The 20,306-nt window shown below is 50.5% G+C and overlaps 1 protein-coding gene across 1 annotated transcript in view; it reads left to right on the forward strand.

Moving 5' to 3' along the window:
- Positions 1 to 19,980, forward strand: part of Tshz1 (teashirt zinc finger homeobox 1) — a 72,836-nt gene extending 52,856 nt beyond the window's left edge. The window contains exon 2 of the mRNA XM_046448634.2: positions 15,447 to 19,980. Within this exon, the coding sequence (XP_046304590.1) occupies positions 15,447 to 18,637 (3,191 nt within the window). The 3' untranslated portion in view covers positions 18,638 to 19,980. The remainder of the gene's footprint in view (positions 1 to 15,446) is intronic.
- The last annotated feature ends 326 nt before the right edge of the window (positions 19,981 to 20,306 follow it).

Below are 20,306 nucleotides of genomic sequence, written 5' to 3' on the forward strand. Positions count from 1 at the left end.
ACACCTCACAGAGCCACTTTCCCACAGTTCCTCATGTGGAGTGATGGAGAGTGATGGTGGGCTTTTCCTAGAGGGTTGGCGAGGGGCTGACCCAGTTTATACCAGTGGGGCCCTTAGGGTCATGCCTGGCCCAGAGCAGAGGTTCGGCGTGGATTACCTGTTGCCACAGCGATCTTTTCATGCAGAGCAGATGTGCATATGTAGGTTGAGAAGATGGTCTTTGGGTATAGATATTTACTGAATAACAATTTTTTTTTCTTTTGAAATAATAGTATATTATTAGTCCTCCCAAATAAATTACTTGTGTACTGAGAGAAACCCTCTCTCTGGGTGGATCATTAGCCTATTTTGTTTTATTCCTATTGGAGATTAGATTTCAGTGTTGCCACTGGGGAAAAACGCATCTGACAACTGTGGTGGGCTTTTCCATTTCCACAGAGAACATGTTCTCATGGTGGCTCCCGGCAGCCATTGTGGGTGTCTGAGCGCTGTTAGCATCCAACATCCTTCTCCACATCCGCCTCAGCTTGGCGGATGTCCACTTCGGAGCCCACTCCACCGCGTAGCTCGGATTCTGTTAGAATGTCTTTCTTTCTCCCATTGAGCGCCTTCTTTCTCCTTTTTCCTCATTGACTCAAGGATACTCAGCACCCTTTCCAACTGGTCTCATGGGCGTAACCAGAGGAAGCAGCCGGAGGGAGAGAGACACCTGGAGGGTGTTGGCGGGGGACCGGTGGCCTCAGTAGGGCAATGCTGTGGGAGCACGGGGAGATGCTTTTCTTTGTTTCTTATCCCCCCAAACAAAGGCGACTTAAGACCTTTTCCTAGAGACTGTTGCCTCAGCCTTGGGCATTCTGTAAGAATCCCACCTCCTCTGAGCACCTCTGGATGTGTTCACGGAGTCGTCTCAGAAGAAATCAGATGGGGAAATGACCCTAGAACAGGAAGTCCACGCTAAATTGTTCAGATGGGAGCAGTAATTAGTTCCTGGGCTCCAAGTGTCCACCAGTTATGTGGAGCACGGCTCCCGCCTCCGCTCTGGGTATCAGAAGGAGAGTGGGGAGGAAGCCGGGGACTGGGGCCCGGACCAGCCTTCAGTGCCTTGGCAGTCAGGAAACTTTGTCTCTCCTTCCCTCAAGGATGCAAATGAAGAGTGAAACCCCTTCACCTGCTGAAGTCACTTCTCAGGTGCCCCAGGCATCCTGGGCCTTCAGTCTTCCTGAGCCCCATCCCTGGCGTGCTCAATAATGCAGCAGGATCTTGCTCACCAAAGTGTCACCTGTCGGGTGAGTTGTGCCCGTGCCGATCTGAAGTGACAGCCATCTTTGAGCACCAGCGGCTCCGAGTGACTTCCCTTTCATCATTTGTGTTGGGAAGGGAACATTTTCGACAAGGTGGTTTCCTCTTCCCCCTGTTCTTTCTTCTTGCCCCTCCCCCTCCCCTCTCCCCACCCTCCGAAGCACCTGATCAAAACATTATCACTGACAAAGGTTTCTCTCTCCAAATTAAATGAGTCCAACCAGCCTGGGAATTCTCATGAAGAAAGAAAGTACGAGGCTGATGTGCGAAGTTAATGAATCTCTGAGCCTGGGTAAAGAGGCCTAGCCGCCTGCCTTCCTCTCTCGCTCCCTGTAAAGAATGTATGGAAGTTAGTTACGTGGCGCGATTCTAACATCTGTCCTGCCCCATAATGGCAATTTGTATAAGTAATGGAAACAGGTTAAATACTTCCATTCTAATGTTGCCAGCAGGGATGAAAATGAACATTTCAATGAAATCATCTCGACAGAACCGAGCGGGGAGGGGCGTTGACGGATTCCTCCACTCCCTTTGGTGATGGGAGCCTAATGAGAACGCGGGATGTATGGCTTATCAGATGGAAGGGGAAGAGCAAGGAAGTCTCAGAGATGGAATCGCGGCTGCAGCCAGCACCCCATCTCCCTGGCAGACCTTTACTAATAACCTGCTCTTTTCATTCTAAGGGAGCTGGGGAGGGGGGGGGGTCTCTGTGTTCCTCTAATGGGCTACCTGCGAGGGTCCTCTCCAGCTGAGAACCACAAGGGTGATCCTGTCCCCTGGCTGAGGACCCCGTGTAAGATGTAAAGGGGGAGGAGGGCCTCCTTCTCCTGGTTCCCTTATAATTATGAATAATCTGCTTTTAGAATGGCCTTCTCTTTGCCTACAGAGTCACTTTACTTCCTGAAGTTGCTCATGTGAAGAACAGCCATTTTATGTGAATTGCTAGTGCTGTTTACAAAGATCTCTAAATTGGAACGGAATTCTTTGTCACAGTGTGCCTTACACACATGCCTTGTAGTGCTAGCAAGGGAGTTCTGGGCGATACCAAGTGGCCCAGAGCCCCCTGGCTCCAAGCACGTCAATGTTCAATGCAGGTTCACACTGAAACAATGTGCTCAGGCCGGTATTTTCCAGTGCCTTGTCTTTCTCCTGCTAGACTGTATCATCGTACATCAACGTGAGTTGCAAATGAGACAGTCAGTTAGCCTGCTACATTAAGTGGCCATATCCGAATGATTCCAAGGATACAAATCGAGAGCCTGGCAAACACTGAGCATCTTCTGTTGAAAGAAAGCGTCTTTCACTTTTTCGTTGAGGTTTTGCCATGGCAGGAGCAGACACGGTGTGAGCTTGTTCCATTGTGTCAGTGGGCATTTGGAGGAACTGGCTGGCACCGGGGAGGTTTTCAGGACAGACGCCCTGCCTCGCAGAGAGCACAGCATGTCCAGGGAAGCCTTCTCTTGTTGCCCCTGCTCTTTGAGCAGAGCACACCCTCTCGCTTGTCTCACCAAGGAACAATGGTGATGACCGGGCAGCACTCTGGGAGCATGTACCTGCCGTGGAGGACAGACGGAGGTTCAGTAAGCAACTTCATCATATGCATAATGGGGTGCAGATCAAGACCTAGGTGGGGATACAGATTTAACTGCAGACTCGAGGGAATTTGAAACTTTGCTACATTTAGCCATGAAAAAACAAATACAGCTGTCACTTCTCACCATCCTCAGAATGACTGCTGACAAGAGCAAGTCTTGTTTTCTCTAAAGAAATAAAGATGTTTTAAACAATTTACAATTTGAGAAATAGTTTTTATCTAACTTGGGGAAGATATGATGTTTGTGCCTCATTATATAGTTACAGTTTGAGATGAAAATTTTTTTTTTTCAGACAATATGTGTGTATTTACACTGTGAACCATCAGGGCACACATGGTTGGTGTCATATTAAGCTCTAGCAGGGACTGTATACATTGCCTTATGTCCACTTGCATTAGAATGCACGGAATTTCATGTTACTGGGGATGACAGCACATCTTTAGGGACACACTGGCATCCAGAAGGCACATTTTATGACAAAAAATATTAAATTATAAAAAATGAAGCCTAACCATAAGATCCCCTCGTCCCATTCCCATTTCAGGAGTAGTGGGGCCTGTGTATTTAAACATTTTTTACTGACACACATGTGCACACACTTGGGCACACAAGTGTGCTCTGGGAGGCTGGCCGTTCCCTTTCTGCCCTGGCTCCAGCCAACTTCCCCTGGCCCTCAAGGTGGCTTCATGCACTCCCCCACCCCCATGGACAGGACTGTTGGCACCGTCACATTCTGTACCATCCCGTGGGCTCAGCAAGGGCGGGGGAGTGACGGCAAAGCTGTTTTGACACAAAAAGAAATAGCAGAAATGATGATTTGGAGGCTTTGTTTTATTTGATGGGAGAAATGTCATTTATTTCTATAAGTGATTGTAAAAGAAGAATTTTATCCTGCAGTTACCACTTCCAAGCTTGCTCACTCATCACCCTTCCATGATGGGTGGGGTGGCGGGTGCTGATGGCGCAAGGGTGAGGCCTTTCATGGAGAAAATGCCGTTCTGTGATCTGGTGGCCTCTCACTTAAGGTTCTTTTAGGCTAAACAACTGTGCTCCTTCACCTTGTGAAGTACTTTGTTCTCCTACTATCATCACTGGAAATAAAGATCCTGCTAATACTATGACCTATTCCAGGACATGCATACCCTTACACCCCATGGGTATCTGTAAATTGTAGCATGTAATGAAAACAGAAGGTTTTTGGAAAGTCTTAGTGTGTAAGGAAACAAAGGGTCATGAAAAAGAATTACTCCGGATAAACTTGTCAATTTTTATGTGCCTTTTTCTTCCTGTTTGTCTCTGTCGAGGTATAAAATTCTTCTTAAAAAGCATCTTGGAAAGCAATTATGAGCATTCACTGGTAAGAGTAAGAATAAACCTGATAAAAGCTGTGTATTCTGTTGTGATAATGTATATGTGACTTTTGACACCATTATTGTTTTAGGGGGTCTAGGGAAATCAGGTGCTTTGTGACCCCATGTTTGGTTTCAAATGTGGAGCGGTCCCAGGGAAGGGCTGGCTCCTGGTGCATCCCAGCAGTGACGGCGTGCATCTGTCTGACCTCAGCATGGCTCAAGATACAAGTCCCTTAATTTGGTGCTCAAAGTTGGCCTCTAAGATACTTGCCCATGTCAGTTGCTCACCGCGGCACCCTGATCACCAAGGGTCGGCATTCCCGCTTATCTTCTTTGTCTTAAGTATTTAGGAGTCTGGTTTTCTCCGTTTTGAAATGGAGGCTCCGATCTGAGGCCTGAGACCTGGGCGAGTTTGGGAGAATGTGGTAACCCCTCTCTCTGCCTCTTGCTCTCTTGTCCCAAGACCCCTAACTGGGACCTGCAGAAGTTCAGTTTGTAGAAGTAGACTGGCCCTGAGCTGTGGGAGAGGGTAGACGGCTGCGAGGCGGCGGAGGGTGAGGTGCTGGTTCTCGGGTTCAGTGCACAGCTCTGATGCTGCTTGCTCTGCTTGTTTCTTAATGCTGGGTTCCACTGTTGGAAGAGGTGCTTCCTATACACGTCTGCATTTCTAATGCTCTTGCATCAGGTGAGTCCTGCCCGCTCATGAAAGTCGGTTCTACTTCCCGGAGGTCAGATCATGACCCGTGCTCAGTGTCTATTGAGCTTCCTAAGATCGGGTGCGTAGACCCAGACTCCTTGTGCTCTTTCTGGATGGGGTTTGTCCTCCTCAGAGAGGGCAGTGGCCAAGGACATGTGATTTCCCGGTGTGTGGCACTGGGTCTGCACGCCTTGCGAGGACCAGCTCAGTTAGCAGAGGGCTATGCGTGTCAGTGGTAGAGAGGGCACAGCCAGGAGGGTATGCATGTCAGTGGTAGAGAGGGCACAGCACCCACTCGGATATTCACGAGAGCTGCTTACCTTTCACCCTTCTTACTTCATTCGAACTCTACTTTTCCCAGGTTCTCATGTATTTCTCCTCTTGTTCTTTCTGACACCACTGAAAACCAGGGAAACCTTTCCACTGGGGTTCGCCTGCGTGGTGCTTTGCGCTGCTGTAACACGCAGCTGGCTGGAGGCAAAAGATCAGCATCTAATACGCTTATGGGAAGAGCAGGAAGGGCCTTAAATGAGGTTTCTTATTTCTCACTTAATTTGAGATTGAATTCTGGGGCAGTGAGCGAATTTATTTTGGGATAGTTACCTGTGGATTCCTAATTAAAACTGGTATTGGGAAAGAACAGAGACCATTTTATTTACACACCCCGCAATTCTTAAAAATGGCCTCTCCTGGGGCTTAGGTGAAGTGATAGTTCTGTTACAAATCAAATGCCTAAGCAAGCCAGAACATTAACGATGGGTACGAGGAGCTAAAATTTGCCAAAGTGATAGAAAACTTTTTGTCCTTGTCACCTTAGAGCATAAGTAGCCCTTTCAGCTTTGCCTCGCAGGGTGGCAGCCCCCTGCAAGAAACGGGAACCGTGTCGGTAAATTAATTTATCTTGCTCACACTTTTATGTGCTTTCCGGGCTAAGAAGGCACGTGTTCTGCCTGTATCTGCTTTCTCTGCATTTTTCTTTCCTGATATATTCTGACTTTCATCAAAACCACCTGCTTTCTCCATGATGGAGGTGGAGGTACTTTACAAGTGATCAGTTATAAATTTGGGAGAAGGTGTGTTTTGCAAGATTCTGCAGTGAATCGAAGGCATACATTCATCACTTAGGTGTGTGCAAACCCCTTTTGTGAATTGGCCCCTTGGAGTAAATGTATTTTGATATAGTGGCCATCTGCTCATGGGTATCACATTTGCTAGTCTAAAAAAATAGTTTGATGTAGATAAACATGTAATTTGGTATGATCATATAGTTTCACCAGGTGGCAATACAATAGCCAAGTTTGGTTTTTACGGTAAGGCAGTGGCCAGGCAGAGACTGAAGACCTGCATTTTGTATTTGTCACTTTTAAATATCCATTTTCCTCCTTCACAGCCAACTCTCAATTATGCGCACTGATCGGGAAAGCTGAGAGTAGGTGAACCAGGTCCCCACACCTCCCGCTGCCAGCTGCCTCCCGCAGCCAAGGGCCGTCCGAGAGCAGAACTGCCACCTGGCCTGGGTTCCTGCTGCTCCCCTCTCTCCGCCCTTCTTTGGCAGATGTCCTCAGTCCATGAAGCTGCTGAAAGGCAGAGGGACGGGGAAGGAGAAGGGGCCCGGATGATCAGCTGGCCCACATTTGCTGTCTGTCAGGTGGCCGTGGGTCGGCTTGCATGAGACAGGCAAATTGCTGTCCCCTTCCTATTGTTTCTGCTTAGTGGTGCTCACAGCGGCTCTGGTGGCAGGAGGCTAAGCTGGGCTGCTCCTGTGGTGGGGCAAAGACAGCACCCCTGTGCGCAGACCACACTCCTGTTCAAGTTCAAGACTGAGGCCATGAGACGTGGTGCCTGATGAGGCTGCTCCCTGGCTTGCAGAAGCCCTTCCTTCTGTGTCCTTATGTGGAAGGTGCTAGTCGGCTCTCTGCACGAGCCTACCCTGGGGACTCCACCCTCTTGACCTGAGCACCTGCTGGTGCTCTCACAGAGAAATTCTGGAGGTGCAACCTCTAGACCATAGCAGCAGATAAACAGAGCTGGGCTTCGTGAGGACCATGATTCTTTCATCTTCACGATTACTCCTACAACCCCCAGAGTCCCCCTCATTGCCATGTGTGCTGCTGGGGACCCGGAGGCCTGAGGGGTGCGATGGCAGGGGGCCCACCCTATCCATATCACTGAGCCGTGGTCCCCGGGCTCTGGCCTCCAGCCCGTGCCTTCTGTGTTCTCTCCCCATGTCACACTGCTCATGGGGATCGGTCCTTGCGTAGAAAACCACAGTGGCACTACATTTGCCTTGGCCTGTCAAGACAAATGTGCATCCATCTCTCCTGTTTCTGCTGCTCTGTGTCCAGGCTGCCTGGGGAGCACCTCTCTTTGGATCAGCCTTTCTGCCCAGGGTCGCTGATGGAGCCGCTGTGTGTGACAGTGTAGGCTGGTAGGGACTGGTCTCCAGAAGTCTCTGCCCATCCCTCCCTGACACGGACACAGCATATCTGAGCACTCCTGTGTCCAGACCCTGGGTCTGGGCTGGAGATTTCCACCCGTACAGCCTTTGTGGTACCAACCTTCTTGTTCTTCCCAGGCCGAAACTCTTGAGATGAAACCCAGTTGGCTCTGGCTCCTTCCAAGGAGTTCTTGCCCTGGGATGACACTCTTGTCACCCACTTTTGGAAGGGTAGGGGCCTTCCTGGGTGGTCCTGGGGGCAGAGCTGGGCACTGGCGTAACTGCATTAGAAGAAAGGCGTCTGAGGGGCAGAGCAGCTTGGAAGCCCAGCTCTGCTGCCTGCTGGCTGAGCTGAGGGAGGGGGCTCAGTACAACATGGAAAAGTAGAGGGCCAAGTGCCGCCTGGGGTGCGCCTTAGAAGTGCTGGGGCAGGTGCTCTGGATGTTATTACTATCATAACTGGGACCTTGGAGCTAAGCCCTCCTGGAAGGGTCTTGGAATGGAGGGTGGAAGGGCAAGGTGAGTCTGGTGGACACCCACAGAATCAGTCTGGAACATTCCATGGGCATTCCCTCTTGCTCCTGTCTCTGTGGGGCTGTTGAACTCCTCATACCCACTAAAGGCTGTGGCTGCCCACTGTTTGTGCCCTTCTGTGGTCAGGAAGCCTCCGAGTAAGAGCTAGCCTGACCTGCCCTTTGGCTGCAGGCCCACAGGACAGGCAGTGGCAGCGCCGTCTGGGATGGGTCCATGAGCAAGGTGGGGGATGTGCTTCCATGGGGAGGGTGGGTGGCAGCTTCCCAGGGTCAGAAGGCGGCTTTAGGTCCATGGTCTGAAGTATGGGGTGGCGGACAGAAGCCCCGAGGCTGTCCTGAGTGGGTTTGTGCTTCTTCGTGTGTGTCGTGTAAATTCTCGACAGAGTTGAAGAATACATGTGACCAGCTCAGAGGACATCATAGATGGTAAAGTAGCTGAGGGAGAGAAGCACAGGACCGAGTACCCAGCAGAGCATGCGAAAGTCCAACTGCTGCAGGGTTCAGAAGGAGGTGAGACTCAAGTAGGCGGCCGTGGTAGCTGCAGGCCACTGACCGCACGGGGAGGCCTCGCCCCCTCTCACTGTCTGCAGGGCTCTGTCCACCTCCCAAAGCAAACCTGGGTGGATGTGGAATTAGGGACCAGTGTGGGAGGGACGTGGAGGCACCAGTGTGTGGAGGACTGGGGAGCAGCAGCTGAGTGCAGCTGGGGCGGGGCCCACGATGCTGGCACCAGCTCCGCCTGCACCCCTGCTTGTCACTCAATCCCCTTCAGTTTTCAATATTAAAAAAAAAAAAAAATAGAAGTAACAGTTAACAGAACCTCCCTGACATCACTGCCTCGGCCGGGTGTTCTCTGGGCTCAAGGTCCTACTGGTGGCCGTGGCTCCTGGTGCCCAGTGGAGTCTGTGTTGGCTGATTCATTCTAGAAGCCCTGTGCAGAGGCTAACCTGTGTTTGTCAAACTGAAAGCTCTGAAGAAGATTTTGAAAACACGCATGTTTATCAAAGAGCCACTTCACTAGACAGTAAATTACCCGTGCGTTCATTATCTGGAGGAGACCACTGTTAACATTCTCTGAGAAGGATGTTCCCATGGAACTCCCTGTACAACTGTGTCTTCCGCCCCTCCCCCTTAATGACTTGCTCATGTCATTAGAGCACCCTTCATGTTTGAGTGACATTGCCTCCTAGGACTGCTCTAACTCACTCACTGGCCCTACCCTTGAGGATTCAGACTGGGGCCAGTTTTACGTGGCCTAATACTGTAAAGGACGTCTTTGCACAGAAAGCTTTTTTCTGCACTTCATATTATCTTCTTAGATTATACTTCCAAAAATAAATTTATTGGGTCAGATGTCAGATTTTTAAATTCTCTCCTTTTATTCTTTTTTGAGATTCTTTTATTTATAACACCATGTCTGGCACTTTAAAAAGTCCCCTAAATACTTCATACAGAACAAATTTGGGTCATTATTCATTCATTTCTCCATGTCTGCCCAGCACTTGGATGCTCAGGGAGACAAAGGTGGTAGCTGGGGACTAGCAGCAGGAGGGGAAGTGCCTGCACGGGGGTCGGGGGACCTGAGCTCAGCTCGTTTCCCTGATTCGCGCTCTGTGCCACTCGGTGGGAGTCAGACAGCCTCCCTGGGCCTCAGTGCTGTAATGTGGGCATGTTGGTGATACTTGAAGTGCAGTTCAGCGGGGCAGCGGGAGGCGGGTGCTGGGCCCTGAGCCATGGGCCTTGCTCAGTGTTAGGTGAGTGGGAAAGCCCTGGGGTGAGGGCAGACAGGAAATGTCCTTGCTCCTGCAGAGAGAGGCGATCCTAGGCAGCAATACTGCCATGAAGCAGGACATCTGAGGGAGAGTGGCTTTCACCAGGCAAAGAAGGGGCCCCTCAGACAGCATGCCTCTAGGGACATGGGCTGCCATGGCCAGATGGACAGGATGGCCTGGGGGCAGGGGCTGGCCGTGGTGGACTGCAACTGGGAGGCAGAGCCAGGGGCAGCCTGGAGGAGTGTTGGGAAGCGGGTGGGAGGAGGCTGGTGGAGGCTGTCACAACAGCCCTGAGGTTGCAGTGGGTGGGTGGAGCTGGGTGTTGCTGGAGGCGTGGCCTTGGGAGTGTGTCCTGGTAGCCTACACCTGTTCTCTGATGCTGCAGTGCCTAGTAAGGACCTTGCACAGAAGAGGGATGGCAGGGCCGTGGAGGGGTGTCCTGTGTGCACCTCGCTCACCTCCTGCCTTCCTCAGACACGGACGCTCAGGCAGCCTTGCCGAGGCGGCGCAGGCAGGCTGGTGTTGGTGGGTTGGCTGGGGTGTGGAGGGCTTTGGTGCTATAGGCAGGCAGACTGTGGGAGTTATGGCTGACAGAGCCAGCTGCAGGGGAATGGCCATGCAGATGACACAACCCAGAGGCACAGAACTGGGAGGGCAGATGGGAGGCCAGCACTGAGGCCCTGGGCCACTCCTAGGAGTGTAGCAGGCAGAAGGAGCAGAAGCCACCTCCAGACAGGACAGGGCATCTGGAAGGGGAGTGTGCCAACCTTGGGGCAGAGAGGCCCAGAGCTAGCCTTCACTGGGACCATACTGGGCTGCCTCCTTCCTGAAGATGCTCTGCAGCCTGCCCGTCATACTCCAGGACATGGCTCAGGGGGACAGGGTGATGGCACCTCTTCCATGTCAGCTCTGCGGAGTGTGCATGTGGACATGGCCTCTGAGGGTGTGGCTTACTGAAGAACACCTGCTTAGGAGGCCTCCTGTTTTGTGTGGTTCTGCCTGATGGTCCCAGGTCAGCATGTCTGTTGTGTTGGGGCTGTGGAATGGCCAGATGAATGTTAGCTCAAGGTAGGAGCCTCCAGGTGAGGCTGGACTGCCTCAGGAATGGACCTGGAAAGGGACATGGTCTCAATGACCCCCGTCCCACTGGGACAAGAGGAGAGCAGGACACATGAGAGAGCAGCATGGGAGGAAGCCACCTATGTCAGTGCATGCTGTCCTAGATCCTGACACGCCACCTGACCCATCCCTCCCATCTTGTGTGGGCTCCTGTGTCCACAGAGAGGGTGAGGCTTGGCTGATACTGAGCAAGGCCTGCAGGCACACAGGGTTCCCATGTCTGCTTTCAGTTTAGAGAAAGCCCCCTGTGCAATGAATTATGTCCCCCAAGTCTACATGTGGGGACTGTGCCTCCCCATGGACTGACTGCATTTGAGATGGGCTTTGGAACATTTATAAAGTTAAGTGAGGCTGTAGGTGGGAGCTGAATCCATAGAATTCATAGGAGTGTCCTTCAAGAGGAAGAAGAGAGGGAGCTCTTCACCATCACCTGGAGGACAGGACAAGGGGCCATCTATAAGCCAGGAGGCTGTGCCAGACAGTGAACCTCACTGGACCTCGACCTTAGACTTTCAGAACTGTGGGAAGTAAATATTTGTTAGGCCACCCAGTCTGTAGAATTTTTTTTTTTTTAATTCTTTATTGTGGGTTGTTCAAAACATTACAAATTTCTTGACATATCATATTCCACACTTTGATTCAAGTGGGTTATGAGCTCCCACCTTCACCCCATACACAGATTGCAGAATCACATCAGTTACACATCCATTGATTTACATATTGCCATACTAGTGTCTGTTGTGCTCCGCTGCCTTTCCCATCCTCCACCCTCCCCCCTCCCCACCTCTCCCCTCCCCTCCCCTCCTCTCTCTCTACCCCCTCCACTGTATAACCCTGAGGGTCTCCTTCCATTACCATGCAATTTCCCTTCTCTCTCCCTTTCCCTCCCACCTCTCATCCCTGTTAAATGTTAATCTTCTTCTCCTGCTCTTCGTCCCTACTCTGATCTTAGTTACTCTCCTTATATCAAAGAAGACATTTGGCATTTGTTTTTTAGGGATTGGCTAGCTTCACTTAGCATAATCTGCTCTAATGCCATCCATTTCCCTGCAAATTCTATGATTTTGTCATTTTTTAATGCAGAGTAATACTCCATTGTGTATAAATGCCACATTTTTTTTATCCATTCGTCTATTGAAGGGCATCTAGGTTGGTTCCACAGTCTTGCTATTGTGAACTGTGCTGCTATGAACATCGATGTAGCAGTGTCCCTGTAGCATGCTCTTTTTAGGTCTTTAGGGAATAGACCAAGAAGGGGAATAGCTGGGTCAAATGGTGGCTCCATTCCCAGCTTTCCAAGAAATCTCCATACTGCTTTCCAAATTGGCTGCACCAATTTGCAGTCCCACCAGCAATGAACACGTGTACCCTTTTCCCCACATCCTCGCCAGCACTTGTTGTTGTTTGACTTCATAATGGCTGCCAATCTTACTGGAGTGAGATGGTATCTTAGGGTGGTTTTGATTTGCATTTCTCTGACAGCTAGAGATGGTGAGCATTTTTTCATGTACTTGTTGATTGACTGTATGTCCTCCTCAATATGCCCAAGTTGACCAATACAAAGTCATTTACAGAACTCCTCCCTTATCTGTAGTAACCTTTGGCCAACTACAGTATGAAAATATTAATTAAAAAATTCCAGAAATGATGCATAAATTTTAAATTACATGTATTCCAGTTGGGGTGATGAAAACTCCCACCATCCTGCTCTGTACAGTGTGGGATGTGAATTATCCCTTTGTCCATTCTATCCACACTTTATATACTACCCTCCCATTAATCACTTAGCTGTCTTAGTTTTCAGATCAACTGTGGTGGTATCGCAGTGCTTATGCTGAATAACCCTTATTTTACTTAACACAGTGATTATTCTATTGTGTTATTACTTTCTATAAGTCTTTTACCATATTTAATTTATAATTCAAAATTTATCATATGTTTCTATCAGAAAATATATCAGACACAGGATACTAGCTGTGGTTTCAGGCATCTGCTGAGGTCTTGGAATATATCCCCTGTGGATATGGGGGATATTGTATTATTCAGCAAACACCGATTGGTTCCCTGCTGCAGGGACCATGGCGTGCCTTTTTATAGTCAGATGCGCAGCCTGAAGGCCACTGTGACCCAGGGGTGGAGGCACAGAGAGTAATGGACCTGCAGTGATGGGCCTCTCCTACTGGAGCTGAGTTAGTGCAACTGAATGTTCCATTTAAATTAGTTGCTAGGCATGAAGCCTCCTGTCACAGATGGGTGGACTCAATCTTACTGCTGTCCTAAGTTTAGCTGTGCCTGAGACTTGCTGCTAGGGTGTGCTCCTGGGATGACGCATGCTCAGAGTCCTGCCAACCCTGTGGGCCCTGATGCCTTCCAGGTTCAGACAAGCTCGGCCCTGCCCAGGATACCCTGCAGCCTTCAGTGTCCTCACGAGACCCCGCAGAGGAGGAGGGCCTGAGTTCCTCCAACAGAGTGGCCCCAGCTGGGTTGCTTGACAGGGGATGAACCTGAGCAGAGGCCATCAAGCGGGATCCCTGGGCTGAGGGTCCAAGTCGGGAACCCTCAGAACAGGACCATCCTGAACATTCAATCATCATGAGCAAAATGAAAATGGGGTGAACTTAGCCACCTTTGTGTTCTGCAAGCCTCTCACTTTGTAGGAGGGCTGCAGAGTCATCCAAAGTTTTGCCCAGATGTCGATGCCCACAGCTGAAGACCCGGGTCTTGCACATTGATTATTTCTGATGCTAGCAGTGCAGTATTAACAGGAACTGGAATTCCTGGGCCCGTCAGTGGACTGCTGGTGTGTGTTCTGCTGTGAACACGTGAACACGTGCTCAGACTGCTCGTGCGGAGGTGGGGCTGGCTGTGTGCAGAGCAGCACAGTGTGTGCGGGTATTCTGAAGGGCCTGTGTTGACCAGAGCTCTCCACGTGACTGACTCAGTTTCTCTGTATGTGAGCATGCGGACGCATGGGCTCACATGCACACAGGTGATCCTGCATGTGCTAGGATCCTGCATGCTGCTCCACAATCCGAAGCCTTCCACTTGCGTGGGCAGATGCCCTCCAGTGCCCCTGCCTGCCCTTGGCATCCCCCCTTGGGGCCCAGTATGCTCTCTGTCCTGCACATCACCCTCCCTTTAAATGTCTGCGTTCTTTGCCACATTCCCTTAGGATCTGGCTCTGATAACGTGATAATGAATGATTATATTTAATGAGACACCCATCTCAGGGCATATCTGTGCATTTTAATAGGGGCTTTTTGGAAAATATCTTAACCCAAAAAAATTCCCCAGTTTTTTTTTTTTTTTTTAAGAAGTACCTAGGTCAAGTAAGTTTAGGAGGTGATTCATGCAATGATCCCCCCTTGAGAATTAGGAAGATATGTGACATATTAGGTGTCTAAATTGACCTGCAGTACAAATCAAGGCTCCATCCAACACCATGTGTTCCTGTCCTTGCAGGAAATACAGGTGTCCTTACAGGACATACAGGTGGCCTGGGAGACATGGCCCTGAGCCCATGAAGCCACTGTGCTGTGCAGCTGTAGGCCTGGGCAGGCGGATGGAGCATTTACTGTTGCCTTTTATAATAAAAAATGTTATCATGATAAGATTCATAGCAAAAAGGTCACCATTTTATCATTTTTAAGTGGCACTGAGAATGCTCCCATCACTGAGCTGCCACCACCTCCTCCCATCTCAGAACTTACCCATCTTGCAAAATTGAAACTGTGGCCCCCAACAACAGCTCTCCATTCCCTGCTCCCCTGTCCCTGTCCACCACACCACTGTCCATGTCTATGCTTCTATCATAAGGACCTCACGTACGGTGGGTCATACGGTGCCTGCCCTTTGTGACCGCTCACCTCAGGTGACACAGTGTCTTTGAGGTTCACCATGGCGTTAGCAGGTGTATTGCTTTTCTTTTTAAGGCTGGATGATACTCTATGCACCTTTTGCTCATCCATTCATTGATCGATGGACATTTGGCTCATTTCCTCTTTTGAGCTATGGTGTATGATGCTGCTTTGGACATTGGTATATGGCAGTGGTTCTTGGTCACCGGTCTGGCACCCCCACATAGATGGTGCTGTGTTTGGTCCATGCAGGAGAGTGGTGATGTTGTGTCGTGTTCTTTTTAGTGGAGACCAGAGTATTTTTGTTGCAGGCAGTATTTGTTGCAGAAGTATTTTTATTTATGGAAACCATATACTATTGTCTATGAAATCTCTCCCAAAATGTTGATAGACAGGTAGGTCCTGGCTTTATGAGTGTTTCCAAGTACTTATCTCATAGAAGTCACAAGGGGACTGGCAGGTCACGGGGAAAGGTCTACAGGAGGAATCCCTGGGGGATGTGGTCGGCCCCTGTCCTCCTGCCTGGCTCCCTCTGCCACATTGGCGATGCTGCCCCACAGTTTAGGCTGCTCTGTTGAGCCAGTTTTACCATGGTGGGGAATTGTCTTTTTGAAACCTATTTCCTGCCACATAGTGGCAAAGTAGGAAGATACAGAGTTGGGGTGGCCTTGTAGCCTGGGAGCCTGGCTGAAAAACATCTTTTTAAAGATCACCTAACTGCTGGGGAGGCCACGTCCTTGAAGATGATGTACGCCTTCTAACTGCACCTCATTTTTCTCTCCTAGCTTATGTTCCCGAGGAAGAGTTGAAGGCAGCAGAAATAGATGGAGAGCACGTGGAGGATGGTGGGCTGTCTTTGGACATCCAGGAGGGCGAATTTGTGTGTGATGAAGAGACAGAAATCAAAGAGGCCCAGAGCTACCAGAACTCCCCCGTCAGCACTGCGACCAATCAGGACGCTGGCTACGGGTCACCCTTCAGTGAGAACAGTGACCAGCTAGCCCATTTCAAAAGTTCTTCCTCCAAAGAAGAGAAGGAGGATCCGCAGTGTCCAGACAGCATCTCATACCCCCAGGACAGCTTGGCACAGATCAAAGCCGTGTATGCAAACTTGTTCTCGGAGTCCTGCTGGTCTAGCTTAGCTTTGGATTTAAAGAAGTCGGGGTCCACCACCAGCAACAATGATGCCGCCCAGAAGGAGAGCTCCACCCCCACCCCCACGCCCCCTGCCAGCACGGCCAGCACCACGGCCAGCTCCGCCAGCACCAGCTGCAGCACCAGCACCAGCCACAGCAGCACCACCAGTACCAGCAGCAGCTCCGGGTACGACTGGCACCAGGCCGCCCTGGCCAAGACCCTGCAGCAGACCTCGTCCTACGGGCTGCTCCCGGAGCCCAGCCTGTTCAGCACCGTGCAGCTCTACCGCCAGAACAACAAACTCTACGGCTCCGTGTTCACCGGGGCCAGCAAGTTTCGGTGCAAAGACTGCAGTGCTGCCTATGACACACTGGTGGAACTCACAGTGCACATGAACGAGACGGGCCACTACCGAGATGACAACAGGGACAAGGACTCTGAGAAGACCAAGCGGTGGTCCAAGCCCAGGAAGCGCTCCCTGATGGAGATGGAGGGAAAGGAAGACGCGCAGAAGGTGCTGAAGTGCATGTACTGTGGACACTCCTTTGAGTCCTTACAGGACCTCAGCGTCCACATGATCAAAACAAAGCATTACCAGAAAGTGCCTCTGAAGGAGCCAGTGCCAGCCATCACCAAACTGGTCCCTTCTACCAAAAAGCGAGCACTGCAGGACCTGGCGTCCCCTTGTTCCCCGGAGCCCACAGGCGTGGCCGCAGAGGTTGCCCTGAGCGAGTCCTCCAAGGACCAGAAAACTGCAAACCCCTACGTCACCCCAAATAACCGCTATGGCTACCAGAACGGTGCTAGTTACACGTGGCAGTTTGAGGCCCGCAAAGCGCAGATCCTCAAGTGCATGGAGTGCGGCAGCTCCCACGACACCTTGCAGCAGCTAACCGCCCACATGATGGTCACGGGACACTTTCTGAAGGTGACGACCTCGGCCTCCAAGAAAGGCAAGCAGCTGGTTCTGGACCCCGTGGTGGAAGAGAAGATCCAGTCCATACCCCTGCCCCCTACCACCCACACCCGCCTGCCGGCCTCCAGCATCAAGAAGCAGCCGGACTCCCCGGCAGGCTCCACCGCCTCGGAAGAGAAGAAAGAGCCCGAGAAGGAGAAGGCGCCGGCGCCGGCAGGCGACGTGGACAAGAAGATCAAGGAGGAGAGCGAGGATGCCACGGAGAAGTTCGAGCCCACTGCCCTCTACCAGTACCTGCGTGAGGAGGACCTGGACGACAGCCCCAAGGGGGGCGTGGACATTCTCAAGTCCCTCGAGAACACCGTGTCCACCGCCATCAGCAAAGCGCAGAACGGCGCGCCCTCGTGGGGCGGCTACCCCAGCATCCACGCCGCCTACCAGCTGCCGGGCACCGTGAAGCCGCTGCAGGCGGCCGCGCACAGCGCGCAGGCGCAGCCGTCCTACGTGGGCAGCGTGAAGCCGCTGTCCTCCGCAGAGCACAACGCGCTCCTGCACTCCCCCGGGAGCCTCACGCCCCCGCCGCACCGGAGCAACGTGTCCGCCATGGAGGAGCTGGTGGAGAAGGTCACCGGCAAGGTCAGCGTCAAGAAGGAGGAGAGGCCGGCCGAGAAGGAGAAGAGCTCCCCCGCCAAGGCAGCGTCTCCCCTGGCAAAGGAGAATAAAGACTTCCCCAAGTCCGAGGAAAGTGGTGGCAAGCAGCTGAAGAAGGGCCCGGATGCCGAGGCCGGCAAGGCCAGGAAGGAGGGCCAGGTGGAGGCGCACACCCCCAACGGCACGGACCCTCTCAAGGCCAAGGTCACCAATGGCTGTAACAACCTGGGCATCATCACAGACCACTCGCCGGAACCTTCCTTCATCAACCCCCTGAGCGCTTTGCAGTCCATCATGAATACCCACCTGGGCAAGGTGTCCAAGCCTGTGAGCCCCTCTCTGGACCCACTGGCCATGCTGTACAAGATCAGCCACAGCATGCTGGACAAGCCCGTCTACCCCACCACCCCGGCGAAGCAGACCGGCGCCATCGACCGGTACTACTACGAGAGCAGCGACCAGCCCATCGACCTGACCAAGTCCAAAAGCAAGCCCTTGGTCTCTGGTGTGGCCGACTCGGAGTCGTCGCCTCTCCGGGAGAGCGCCCTCATGGATATCTCCGACATGGTGAAGAACCTCACTGGTCGTCTGACCCCCAAGTCCTCCACACCCTCCACCGTGTCAGAGAAGTCTGATGCAGATGGCAGCAGCTTCGAGGAGGCGCTGGACGAGCTGTCGCCTGTTCACAAGAGGAAGGGGCGCCAGTCCAACTGGAACCCCCAGCACCTGCTCATCCTGCAGGCTCAGTTTGCATCTAGCCTGCGGGAGACCGCTGAGGGCAAGTACATCATGTCAGACCTGGGCCCACAGGAGCGGGTGCACATCTCCAAGTTCACTGGTCTCTCCATGACCACCATCAGCCACTGGCTGGCCAATGTGAAGTACCAGCTGAGGAGGACAGGGGGAACAAAATTCCTCAAGAACCTTGACACAGGGCATCCTGTTTTCTTTTGCAACGATTGTGCCTCTCAATTCAGAACTGCTTCCACCTACATCAGCCATCTGGAGACGCACCTGGGCTTCAGCCTGAAGGACCTCTCCAAGCTGCCACTCAGTCAGATTCAAGAGCAGCAGAATGTCTCCAAAGTCCTCGCAAACAAGACTTTGGGCCCGCTGGGGGCTGCCGAGGAAGACCTGGGCTCCACATTCCAGTGCAAGCTCTGCAACCGGACCTTTGCGAGCAAGCACGCAGTCAAACTGCACCTTAGTAAGACGCACGGCAAGTCCCCGGAGGACCACCTGATCTACGTGACGGAGCTGGAGAAACAGTAGCGTCCAGGTTTGCAAGTGACCGCAGAACATTGCACTACACGTCGTCGTACTGCACTAGGCCTGGCCTGAGCCGCTGAAATCAGTCTTTCCTTTGTTGCTGGACTGCCTCTCTGGACCTTGGTTTTTCTTACACATATTTTGTAGTTATATTTATATGCTCTTTGTCTGATCTGTGCATGTTATTTTTCTTTTTCTGTGAGTCAAAGTCTGACCTTTATTTTCAACATCTGTTCTTGATGTGAAGCTATCTTTTGTAGGAAATAGTGGGGCACACTACTCAGAGACCTTATTTAGCAGTAAAGAAAGACACAAATAGCAATGATAAAAAGACATCCTAAAATTACAAAGTTGCCATGACAATAAAGGTCATAGAACCTGGTGGTGTCAAATTTAACCCTTTGAGGATGTAATTGCATCTCTGTGCCTTTCACTCAAAAAAAAAGGAAACAAAGAAAAAAAGGCTTAAAGGCATTTCATTCAGATCAAAAGCTGTGTCAGACACAAAACTTATTTAATAGTTAAAAAATGAGCTTTTATATGCAGGACTGGTTTGCGAGGGAAACATGCATGCAGCCATTGCAAGGCAGAAAGCTGTCGAGGACTCATGGGCAAGGAGGCCACGACTCTACATGTTTAAAACAAAAACCACAAGCAGCAACAGCGACCCCCGTTGCCACTATGCCCAAACCCTCTGGATGCTGAAAGTGACACTTTGGCAAAAAAGAAAAAAAAGAAAAAAAAAAAAGAAAAAGAAGTATGCAAGCTATTATTTAAAAATGTGTAAAAATGCTATTTCTTTTTTCCTGTAAAATACTGCCGTTTATAGTTATTTACAAATGTAAGCTTTGGTACAAGCTGACCTTTCTATAGCGTGCTGCATTGGTAAATGAAAAAAAAAAGGGGGGGGCAAATGTTGAAGTCCTTTTCCTTGTAAGTTGCCAGCATCAGCTTAAAAACTCCTGTATGTTACATATCGTATCATTTTAATCTATTCCGCTTTCTTTGTACCTTCTGGCTGTATGCTTTCTCTTTTAACTTTTTATATTGTCATTTTATATTAAATTTCTGTGTATATAATGTAAAACCACATTTTTTGAATAAAATTTAGTTCCTGCAGCTTGATTTAAACAGAGAAATCTTCCTGGCACCTGCGTCTTCCCTGATGCATGTACTCAGAGGAACTATCAGACAAAAATAAATAAATAAAAACCAAGCGAGCACTGCACTATTAATTATACATTTTGATGTTCTGTCATTAATATTGTACAGTACATTTTGGTTCACACAATTAAATCCACTGTTTTCTCAAATGTAAAATAAACCCACACGCAGTTCTTGATTTACATGGATCGTCATGTCGTCATTATTTTGCCTTTGAGATGCTATTTCAGCAACAAGAGGTATTGCTTATGCAATCAACCAACACAGATTCTATTCAGAATCATCATTTCATGATTTGTGTGTCGACATGCTTCATTCAGATGATAAGTATTGCATTTTTAAAAGTGATAATTAAAATTTTTACCTCCCCTGGGTGCCAGGGATTGCCGAGGTTAGCCGTCGCACCGTGGCTGTTTTGTACCTAGACAGCCTGTGATGCTTCCTTCAGAGAATCCTTTTGCACTGTTTAGAAATATTGGTAATTAACCTTTGTGTACATCTGGGGACT

This window comes from Marmota monax, unplaced genomic scaffold, assembly GCF_021218885.2.
Source record: "Marmota monax isolate L192 unplaced genomic scaffold, Marmota_monax_Labrador192_F-V1.1 WCK01_AAM20220418_F8-fsc00060, whole genome shotgun sequence".
NCBI lineage: Eukaryota > Metazoa > Chordata > Mammalia > Rodentia > Sciuridae > Marmota > Marmota monax.